At 35.2% G+C, this 11,288-nt stretch overlaps 2 protein-coding genes across 2 annotated transcripts; both read right to left on the bottom strand.

Annotated features, from left to right (window-relative positions):
- Nucleotides 1-318: 318 nt before the first annotated feature.
- LOC116305555 (uncharacterized) lies at nt 319-4,367 on the bottom strand. Its single transcript, XM_031715496.2, has 3 exons — nt 4,166-4,367; nt 2,625-2,837; nt 319-2,071 (listed from the first exon to the last, which is right to left on the bottom strand). Exons 1-3 carry the CDS (start codon nt 4,221-4,223, stop codon nt 1,926-1,928), a joined length of 417 nt encoding a protein of 138 aa, XP_031571356.2. The 5' UTR covers nt 4,224-4,367; the 3' UTR covers nt 319-1,925.
- Nucleotides 4,368-7,452: 3,085 nt separating this feature from the next.
- Nucleotides 7,453-8,997, bottom strand: LOC148909534 (glycoprotein-N-acetylgalactosamine 3-beta-galactosyltransferase 1-like). The gene has a single exon (XM_089033806.1). The coding sequence runs from the start codon at nt 8,980-8,982 to the stop codon at nt 7,933-7,935; it is 1,050 nt and encodes a 349-aa protein (XP_088889932.1). The 5' UTR covers nt 8,983-8,997; the 3' UTR covers nt 7,453-7,932.
- Nucleotides 8,998-11,288: the final 2,291 nt, after the last annotated feature.

The following is an 11,288-nucleotide window of genomic DNA, read 5'->3' as shown; positions in this document are numbered from 1 at the left end:
GGATAAGTGCACAATTCAGAATTAACCCATGAAAAATTAAAACATTTCAAAGACTAAATTTAGGGCTAAATAAATAGTTCTTTTAATTAGAGTGCATGCACGCACAAAACCCATGAATAATATTTAGTACTAATTAGTAGTAATTCATACAGAATCCTTTGTTTTCTATTGTTTAATTATCACTATTTAGTACTAAAAATTAGTATTTGTTTCACGGGTTTAGTACGAGCACTTTACTATTTTGGAACTAAATTTGGTAAGCACTTTTTGGGGTTTATTGTGTTCACTCAATTATTAACAATAAAATAATTTCATCAATTGTGAATGAATTTTTTTTTAATAATCTTTTTTAAACAAATAGTGAAATGTACTTAGCATGCATGTTAATTGAAAAAATGTTTATCTGCTTTTAGTATGATTTAAGACTCGAATATAGAGTTTCTCACGCTATGATTGGTAGGGCAACCAGTGTTTCCAAGACTAATAATCGCTGCTCCAGCGGTGATGATGGGTCTCATTTCCCAAAGTTTCTCAGATCAGATGTAATACTAAAAGGTTTCTTATCCTGAATTCTGTCTTTTCTCTGATATTCAAGTCTACTAAAACAATTATTCCCCTCGGGCTCAGCTTGGTGATTTTGGTGAATATTTACCTCATCGCTCAAAGTCTCAACAGCTCGGTAAATATTCCACCTGATAATCAGTTCAGCCTTTGATTCCGTGAATAATTGTTTAAAAATGCTGGTTACTCTCTAGTTCTCTAACCTTTTAAATTATACAGTTAAATATTTTTAAATGTAAAAAAAAAAAAGCAAAAAAAAAAGTTTTAAAAGTGTAAAAAATTATAGGGGAGTGTAATAGTCCCTTTGCAGCTCAGCAATCACGTGCTGATTAATTCACTGAGAGCAAATAATGATATTTGATTCCCATGGGTGAAATACACTGGTGAGCGAACAAAATTTCTACAACCTGTTTTGAGAGATCGTAATAAAACTGCATTTTGTATCACACTGGATACACATCTTTTCATTCAGTTTTTTACAAGTACCTAAAAAGAATCACCAATTTAATATAAAAACAAAAAATTTGCCCTCCAGTACAGACATGTGACCGTTAACTGCAAAGGGCCTATTATGCTATATAAACCTTCTAAAGATAAATTAAACTCTTGCATTCAAATAAGATATGTGAAGTTTTTAAAACCCTATTTAATAGGCATTTAATTTTTTCATAGGTAAAATATTTTAATATGTATCAATATTGATGCCCATATAAAAGTAAACTATATACATTCGAAACATTTTTCTAGTAAGATATCTCCCTGGGACATTAGCCTGTGTGCAGCCCTTTATTTCTCCGTAATAACGGCAGATCGTTATTACGGAGAAATAAATGGCTGCACACAGGCTATGGGACATTAATTTAGCTCAAAAGAATGATCATGATTAGAGTGCAAGCCATATATTCCATGAAAAACTTTGTAAGAAATTGCAGAAATTTTCACAAATTAGTAAGTTCGGTAGACCTCATTAGAGTAAAGACCTGCAAAACTTTGCACTAATTTGTACGATGATTTTGTTAGTTACATTGTTCACAGTTATATTCTAACTACTACTCTGTGCTTTGATTGTTGGAATAACATTAATCACATTATAAATAGGACATGGAACATAAGCTGGGGTAGCTAGACCTTTTTGGCTATAATTGGCCTAATTGGTTCCTCCCATTTCAGAGCATGTGACTTCCATGCTCTCCAAGGTTACTAACAGCGCACAAGGAAAAAGAGCCCCCTCCTCCCCAGGCCCCTAAAAATGATACATAAATTTTCATCTTCTACTTTATAAGTTTGATTTCATGTGTAGATGTGTAGATTTCACTAGCCGTATAGTCATGAAATCTGGTAAGATTTTCTTGAATACCCTAAATCTATCTCCTAAGTTTGTTAGTTAGGCGTTTCATCTGAACAACCAATATGATGAGGATGATGATGATGATAACAAACAAGGAAACACAGGCTATCAATAGATACATTGTGATTTTCTCTTCCAAGTCATCAATTGATGATGCTGGGCCTACAGAAATATAAATTAAACACTTTGTATTAAACCATAGTTGTAATAAGCCTCCTCCAGTGATCTATCGCTATTAAACCATAACAGAACTGCTTATATATTAATATGCAATCTTCTCTATAACATGTAATTGGTGAATCCAGAATGATTACAAGGGCCATGTGACTGTTACCTCTAGTAGAAAGGCATCAAATAGCATCCTTTTTAGGTCTTGCCTAGTTTATTCTTTATTTAATATATATATTTTTTCAATTTTTCACCTCCAAATATTTCTATACATATTTATTTTTGGTCCATCCTCTGACTTCTCACTTAATTCATAGATTAGGTAAAAATCATTAATTGCCATGCACATGGATAAGAATCGCATATATCGAGTACCTTTTTACATTTTAGGGGTTATGCTTAAAATTTCTGACAAGCATCCCACCCTTTTATATAACGAGTCCCCCTTATTCCCCCCGGGGGAAATCAAATTAAGGGTGATGTTTCAAACACAGCTACCATGCAGTAGTATAATTATGCAGTTGAATATTATAAAGTGGTTTTTTACCGTGGGTGTTGTTATTTGAAGATACTGATGTTGAAGTTATGGTCAGGGTTGGCGTTGGCATTATGTTGATGGTAGAGGTTTGGTAGATAACAGTGCTTTGTGTCAATCCCTTCGCAGAAGCAGTTGTTGATGTATTTGATATAGTAACTGATGTTGACTGAGTCGAAGCATTGATGCTGGGGGATGCCACCAAAATTGAAACGCTCAGTCTGCCTATCCATTTGTTAAATAAAGCATAGTGACTCAAGTACATTATACAAGAGGTGTATTAATGGAAGGTGGGGGAAGGGAGGGGGGGTCGGACTAAAATATACCAATGATTTTGTTCAGCTATCCCCTCATCATAGGTATGTAATAGGATATGAATCACAGCCCTGGTGCTATCCTCAAGGGAGCCAGACTGACGGTATAAGACCACTTTCCAGTCTACACCGCATTCTGATGAAGACTAGCAGTAGCAGTCGAAATGTTGAGGTCCACCTAACTGCCACAATCGTAAGACAAATAAATAGTATATCTTTATTAGTCAAATCAAGCTAGGGGTCTATGATCAAAGCTGTGTTCTCATTGGATGAGCTAGTAATGTATGTACTGCCCCCTCAAAATTAATTTAAAGTGGGCTATACTTTTGGTATGAATAATCAAAATAATAATTGAGGAATTTGCTCAAACCGCATTTTTTTTTTGTTCAAAAGTGAGGTCCAGCAAAGTAAATTATGATTTATTTATATGCTTTTACAGTTTAATTTTCTTCTTTTTAACATATTTTAAAGAAATGTTATTAGTGGCACTTTCTATAAAAAAAACACAGGTTGTAACTTAGTATCATTGATCCTTCAATGTTACGGAATAACGCCGTTATGTGTATTGTATATGAAGAGAGAAATCATCTATCAAATGTTAGGTCCAATGAAGAGTGTGGGACAGGTATGTGCAGCATATGTTGTCTCGTTACTTTCATTTTATTTAGACGAAATAAGATCCTACTTAAACCCTGCGAGCAGAGGATTTTTTTAAAACCCTCTCCCATTTCGGGAGATTTAAAAAAAAAATCCTCTGCTCGCAGGGTAGATCCTACAAGATTTAGAAGGTGAAACTGCAAGTTTTCGTAACAGCACAGACGGTATATTGCACATCTAGTTGCTGAACAGTTGAAACAATAAATTAGATATATTCAACATATATAGGAAACATTTTCAAACGAATAATCATTGAACTATGAACTGCATTGAACTACAATTTAGAGTTTATAGATTTAGATAAAGGAACATTTAGAATTTCGAGACGGAGATCGACGCCACGACAGCTCAACCCGGAAATATTTTTCAAAAGCAATAGTTAGATTACATATTTTCTGACGGAGTATGAAGTCGATATGAAATAATTATGTAACTAAGTACCCTAATTATAACATGCTGTTAACGTTATATAATTAAACCTAGCTTGATCTATTAAAATAGAGTCATATATATGATAAAACACTTGCTTGAAGACAGCGGTATCTTATCCATGAAGAACGTTTTGTTATATACTTAACTTACCATTTATCTCTTTCGTGGCGAATGCTATCAATATCGCCATTACACAAATAAACTTCATTTTCTGGAGGAGATACCAAGCGACGTTGCGTTCAATTGTTGCAAAAACGATCAATTCTTTAATTTTTCGTAAGGAACTTTCAACACTTAGTACAGGAACTCCTGAGGTAATACTTCGTGGGGATCAAGGAAATAAATAAAGCCATGTCAAAATATTTGATTGACGTGTTACGCACCTTCTGGACTTGTCATGTCAGTGCTTGTTCATTTTGAAATTTGAATAATGAGGCTTTTCTCAAGAGCAAAAGAATAAAGTTTGAAGGAAATCATTACAAATTTCTTAGATATTAATTTTCAAAAATCGAAATTATATTTGAAAACATTCGTTGGAGGCATCTCTTTCTTCACGCTTTACAAAACTCATATTTTTGCGACTTTTCAAATGATTTTTCTATCTATGGTAATTCCTTTTCTTTTCTACTTAATCTAAAAATACCTAATAAAAGCTCATTAAGTACCTTTCAAGTGGTTATTTTCCCGTGATTTTTTTCCTCAAGCGTTTTTAAGCTGTACGATCGAGATTTATCCAAATAAAGCTAGAAGAAAAATATTTGATTAGGCCAAAAATATAAGTAAAATAGAATTAAGGTGCCTGACTACTTTTGGTAAATAATAAACAAAAAATTGAAACTTTCTTAACATGAAATTTAATACTGATTTCAAAGTTTTCTAAAAAACATTGTTCCAAAATGTAACATCCCCACTCAGCCCATAAATTATGAATGCTCCCTAAGACATTAAATATTTCATATTTATCATATAATTATCCATAAAATACCTATATTTCTCATAACAATAACATGTTATTTTCACATGTGAAAATATCGTTACCATGTGTATTTAAGCTATTAGTTAGTTAGTTATAATGTTAAAAAGGTTATTAAGTTGATTTTATGGATAAATATATAATAAACAGAATATTACATGGGCACTTGGAGATACGAAATTTATCTTCTCGTGTTGAAAATCTCACATCTTTTCAATTAACTAACAAAAATAAAACTAATAATTAAAGTATATCATTTTCATGAAATAGATATGATACCGAGACATAGTGATGGTATGCTGTCAAAAGTATCACAGCTAGCCATGAGACAATAATTTCAGACATTTTTATTTTTACCACAATAGACCGTTTTCTCAAGGATGCGTGCGCATCCAACTTGATGGGCTACAAAACTGATAAATGCAAATCCAGTAAAATTGAGAAGACAGATTTATATTTAAAGAGGAGAATAATCGATTTTATAAATCCTTATCGAAAAAAATGTCAACACGTGATAATACTAGTGTTCTGGTATCGTGGTCCATGGATAATCGATTTTAAGAATTCTTATCGAAAAAAATTTCATACCAAAAGATGATAATACTAACCCTTGTGTTCTGGTATCATGGCCCATCAAGTCCCTTAAATTTGGATGTGCACTCAACCTTAAGAAAACAGTCCATGGTGAATTTTCTCGCTTTTTGATTGGTCTAGAGCTGGGGTAATTAGGAGGACATACCAACAAATTACATCACAAATCACTTGAAACTATTTTCTTTCAATTTTTCCTCTTGATTTTGTATTAAATTTTTAATTTTCTGTGGTAAAATAAAACAATATATAATCATGTTTGCTACAGCATTCAACTCTTGGAAAAGCCTTAGTGCTTAGAATCCACTTTTGAGAAGTGTGCTGAACTCTCACTAAAAAAATATATTATTCTAATTAATCTATCCTATTCAATTGTCTTCATTATTATTTGATATTAATAATTTTCCATATGTTATATACAGCTATTCCCTTTTAAAGGCTTAATGAAGGTTTTGTTGCAAGCTCCACCACTTTAGTACTTGCAGTGGTGAATATACCAGTTTTGAGTCAAAAAATTACCGGTGTTCCTTGATTACAGACTCATTTACTCAGGGCTAGCCTTGTATCAGTGTCTAAATATTCACAAATAACGACTATGAAGTAAAGAATTTACAACTTCAACTATACAAACACTTTGAAACTTGGTGGACCTTGACTGGAACACGTGAATATTGTGCACAAAATCGAGGCTAACCCTGAGACTGTAATCAAGATAAACACAGCGATTAGAGTGCAAACAATAAATCCGTGAAACACTAATTACTAAGTACAAAATAGTACAAAATAATAATTAAACAATAGAAAACAATGGAATTTGCATGAAATTGTGCTATTTAGTATTACTAAAGTTTCACGGTTATATTGTTTGCACTCTACTTGGAACTTGAAAATGGTCTATGGAGATAGCAAGTTTGTAAATGGCCACATATTTTGTTATTGCATTACAGACATTCTCAATCACATGGGCTGCTCTAACGCATTGTTTCTGTCACGACAAAGAAGCTTTTGGTGGACGTCAATCAAGGCATTTCCATGACATTCTATAGGCACATAGCTTTGTGTTTTTGACAATATTATAGAAACGCCTTGTGATTGACGTTCACCAAAACCTTCATCGCGACAGAAACAATAGCTAGAGGGTGTGTGTGATTAAGAATGGCTGTAAACTTATGTTCAGAGTGTCTGTGTTCTCTAATAATGGTTATTTTCTATATCTAAATTAAGTTCATTTTGTTCTTATGGTCTTTGCACTTCTTTTCATACTCTGGAATTATTGACTCACTTTCGTGACTTTCATTTTGATCATCAACAGTCTGAATGGTCTTACCAGGATTCAAAGTAAAGGCCAGTCAGTTTCAATTCTGGTCATCATGACCAGCCTAATTAGTTTTAGCTCCAAGACCATTTCATTTCTGGCTTAATGCTACTGATCAAAATGACTAGGAAGTCGAACATTTGATTGGACAAGTTTCATTTCTGGCCAGACAATAATTGTCTGATGACCAACAATTATTCCCAGCCCTTTCTTTGAGAGACAGTGTTATATTTTTATATTATTATATTTGCAGGCTAATTTTAAGAGATTATACTACCTTACCTACTTAAAATCAAGCAATTGTAAAAATACCAGAATTATGAAAAGAGCACCTCAATATTGCTAACGGACTGTTCGCTTTTTACGGGGCTGGTGGGATTTTGTGAATTGTAAGTAAAGAAATGTATGATCCCTTCCAAACCTGATTTTTTTATTTGAACCCCTATTAAAACAGGATAAATGTTTTAAACAACTTTTCTATTTAGCTAATATTTAAATGGCTAAAATATGCCATATTTTCATATGTGCCCCCCCCCCCCCCCCCACCTCACCCCCAAGGCCTGTATAAAATGCACAGTTCCTTACTAGGTAGGTACTCTTTTCTAGTTTTCATCAGGCCTGTCACTAGGACTTTGAAAGGGGAGGTTCGTTTTAAGATCAATCTTAGTTTTAATATTAATGCCATTTCTTGAAAAATTAAAATGGCATGAAACCTTATTTTGTTCCCCCTACGAAGGTGGAGAGGGGGGGGGGGGGGTTCGTCCGAACCACCCCTAGTGACGGGCCTGTTTATTGTTCATCATGGCATTGTTTATTATTACTGTGGACACATATCCTGTGAACTCAGACTTTCCAACTGCTTGTTGTGAAATGGATATTTCGCTGCCGTCTATTGAAAACATAAAGGTACCAACTAATTAGTTTTGATAGACAGCTAGTAGGGAACAACCCATTTCACAGCCAGCGGTGTCTGAGTTCGCAGAATATGTAAAACTAAAGTAACATGAATGACCTTATGATTGTGGAAATTCCCTCAGATTAGTCATCATGATGTTCCAATCCGTACGGTCTCAAGTGATACACAAAATACTCCATCTGATACATCATGTTCGGAGAGATGTAATGAAAAGCGATAGAGTGATCTGCACAACAATCTGGTCCATCTATGACTGGGTGATTATTGTACTGATATAACCAACTATCCTTTGGTACATAACCAGATATAAGGTGGTGCTCTGGTGGGAAAGGATGAAATGTTTCTCTCTGTCTGGAATCTCTGGTATCCCCTGGGTGGACTCCGGCATTAGCTAAGCACTTCCCTACTTCTACATCTTCAGCAAAACTTTGCAAAGAACAAAGACTTGGATCTTTGAGGAGTTTTCCAAACCTCCTCAGAGTTTCTTTACTAAAGACATACCCAGCTCCACCACTATTATATCCCCCAAAGGTTTTGAAGTGCCTTCCAAAAAAATATGGTTTCTCTGGGTTATATTTTGAACAAAAAAATTTCAAATTCTCAACAATAATATAAGTGTCATCATCAGCTTTCAGAAACCACTCGGCGTCATTCAGATGATGGTCGTAGATGTACTGCCAAGCTGCTCGAGTCTTGTGCCAGAGTTTTTCATGCCCTTCAGGGACGTCCAGTCCAACAGCAGGAAAACTTTTATCCTCCTTTGAACTCATAAACAAAAGCTTATCACATCTTTTGCCCCAAGTTTCTTTAACAGGTCTACCTTTAGCATACAGCGTCTTTGGACTAGTCATAACCCAACACAATACTCTAACCTTTTTAAGTCGGTCAGAAATATTTTGACTTAGTCTATGATGCTTGTCGTTCATGTCTTTATCAAAGTTCATCGACGGAACAAGACGTACTCTTTTAGTTCCACTCGAGTGGGTTCCATGGACTTCGTCATCGTCGTCAAACTCCACAAAATGAGCACCACTTTGACTGAATTTCTCGTGCCTTAAATAACTATTAAGCGATCCACCACTTCTATAATAATCTAAAGCTACGTAGGTGGTGAAAATGCCAAAACTTAGGCCAATAGCGAAGCCTAAAAAAATCACTCTAGCCATCGCCATCTTGGATGTTGAAGGCCTGGCCTCGTTCTGGTTTTCTAGGACTGCACACGTGGCTTGTTTTCAATATTCGCGTAAATCCACAGGTAGCCCAAGCTTGGTTTCTGTGGTGTCCTGTTATGAGGAAATGTATGGGGATTCATCAAAAATTTCAACAAAATCATCAAAACGTGAAATAAAGCCTCGAAATTTTACCCGATTATTGAGAAATAGCACTTCTTTTCGCTCTGCGTGTTTTTTTTTTTTTTTGAATTTAGCCCGTTTTAAGGATTTTTTCCCCCACCAGTAAGAAATAAAAGGGATGTCCGCCATGTTGGAAGATATAACAAAAGAATTTCATTGAAAAATCTTTTGTCAAATTCTTCCAACATGGCGGCTATGACGTCCATTGCAAACGAAGAATAGATTTACCACAGGTAGCCCAAGCTTGGTTTCTGTGGTGTCATGTTATAAGGAAATGTATGGGGATTCATCAAAAAGTTCAATAAAATTTTTCATTGAAACGTGAAATAAAGCCTCGAAATTTTACCCGATCATTGAGAGATAACACTTCTTTCGCTCTGTGTGGTTATTTTTAGAATTTAGCCCGTTTTAAGATTTTTCCCCCAACCAGTAAGAAATAATCGGGGTCGCAACAGCGAACTATCACATCACGAGTCTTTGAAACCTCGCGTACGTCTTCGAATTTTCTTTCCAGCGTCAAATTTTAGTCATAATCCCTCTATCACATCCCTATAGATCCGAGAAAGTCGCATTAGACATTAGTCTTCACGTCTTTAAGCCATGAAATTTGCCTGTATTCACATTCTAACTCGCTTGCTGACCCGTACTTGGAGCTCACTGCCCGGTGGGGGGGGGGGGGGGGGGTACTCTTACCCGTTAGGGTAGGGATGTGCCGCTTAGCCCTCCGAACCCTGACCTTGTTCCAGAGTAAAATCGCTGAAATTCATACCCTGTTCCAGAGCAAGATCTCTGAAAACCACACCAAGTTCCTGTATTGTAAAAATAGATACCCTGAGAGGAGAGAGCGTGATTTCATATACCCTGTCCCAGAGCGAGCGCGATTTTATATACCCTGTTCCAGAGTAAAATCGCTGAAAACCATACCCTGTTTGGCGGCACGTACCCGTATAGCGAATATAGGGGAGTACCACCCACACCAGTTCAACGGATTTCCTTCGGCAACCGACCCGAGGTCACGCCGGGAGTCTTCGTATCGTAAATGTGGATTTGGATATAGTATTTCTTCGAAATTATAGTGAGTGTATTTTTTAACGACCTAAGATACAAAAATATTTAAGGTGGCTGCCTACTTTTGAACGTTCGATTTGAGCCCACGATGTGCGCGTGCTCAAAAACCGCTGAAAATTCTACAAGATTTTATTGAAGAACCATACGCGTTTTTAGCTTCAAAAGGGCAAAACCCTCAAATTTTGTACGGAACTCTCTAATTTTTAATAGCTCATTCGAAAAAACTCCTAAAAATCTAGGTTATATCAACATTTTAGAAAATCTTTAAATCAGTAACTCATGAAAAAATAAATTTTTGTAGGGATTTTTGTTCGACTTTATGAGATTTTTTAAGAGCATCGAAACTACGAAATATGACAAATTAATGTATGTCTTTGTCTTTTTGTCGAAAATATCCATGTATTATCGTAGAATGATTGACTAGCCGTCATTCGTGCAATCACATAGTCTGCAAATAACTATTACCTTTTTCAATTTTTTTCTAATCACTTCCGGTGGCGCAAGTTTTACTCCAAAAGCTCGTAAGAAGGCTTCCATTAAATGCTGATCATCTCGAAAACGAGCTCGGCCCCCTCCCCCCCCCCCCCCCTTTTTTTCTTTCCAGATGATTTGGAATCAGCATTAAATTTCAATTCGGAAAATCGAAGTTTTGAAAAAAGTTTTAAATCAATTTCCAAAAGTAGGCAGTCACCTTAACCAGTCTAATTTCGAAGAAAGAACTGGTGTAAAATACATCATTATAATACTAGACTAGCTTCTAAAATAACTTACCCCCTCCCCAGGGCTAGAACTAATTTTGGGAAGTTTAATATTAGATTTTCAGGAGTTAAGTGCTGGAATGCAATTGACGATTCAATAAAAAAGCTTAAGACTAAAACATCATTTCGTGAGAAGCTGAGTGGTGTTTTGCTTAGCTCATATACCTCCTGATTTTTTTTCTTCTCTCATTTGCTTAAATCATATTAAATCACATATTAAATTTATTTTTGCTTTATTTTGTTCTTCTTATGTTATTTGATATGCTTAAATTTTGTCTTCTCTTGTCAGTTTGTAATTGT

Source organism: Actinia tenebrosa, unplaced genomic scaffold (genome assembly GCF_029948245.1).
Source record: "Actinia tenebrosa isolate PJP-AT-01 unplaced genomic scaffold, QUT_ActTen_1.0 PGA_scaffold2__45_contigs__length_23673736, whole genome shotgun sequence".
NCBI classification, from domain to species: domain Eukaryota; kingdom Metazoa; phylum Cnidaria; class Anthozoa; order Actiniaria; family Actiniidae; genus Actinia; species Actinia tenebrosa.
Note: the sequence above shows the minus strand (reverse complement) of the source record. Positions and strands in the feature narration are given on the sequence as shown.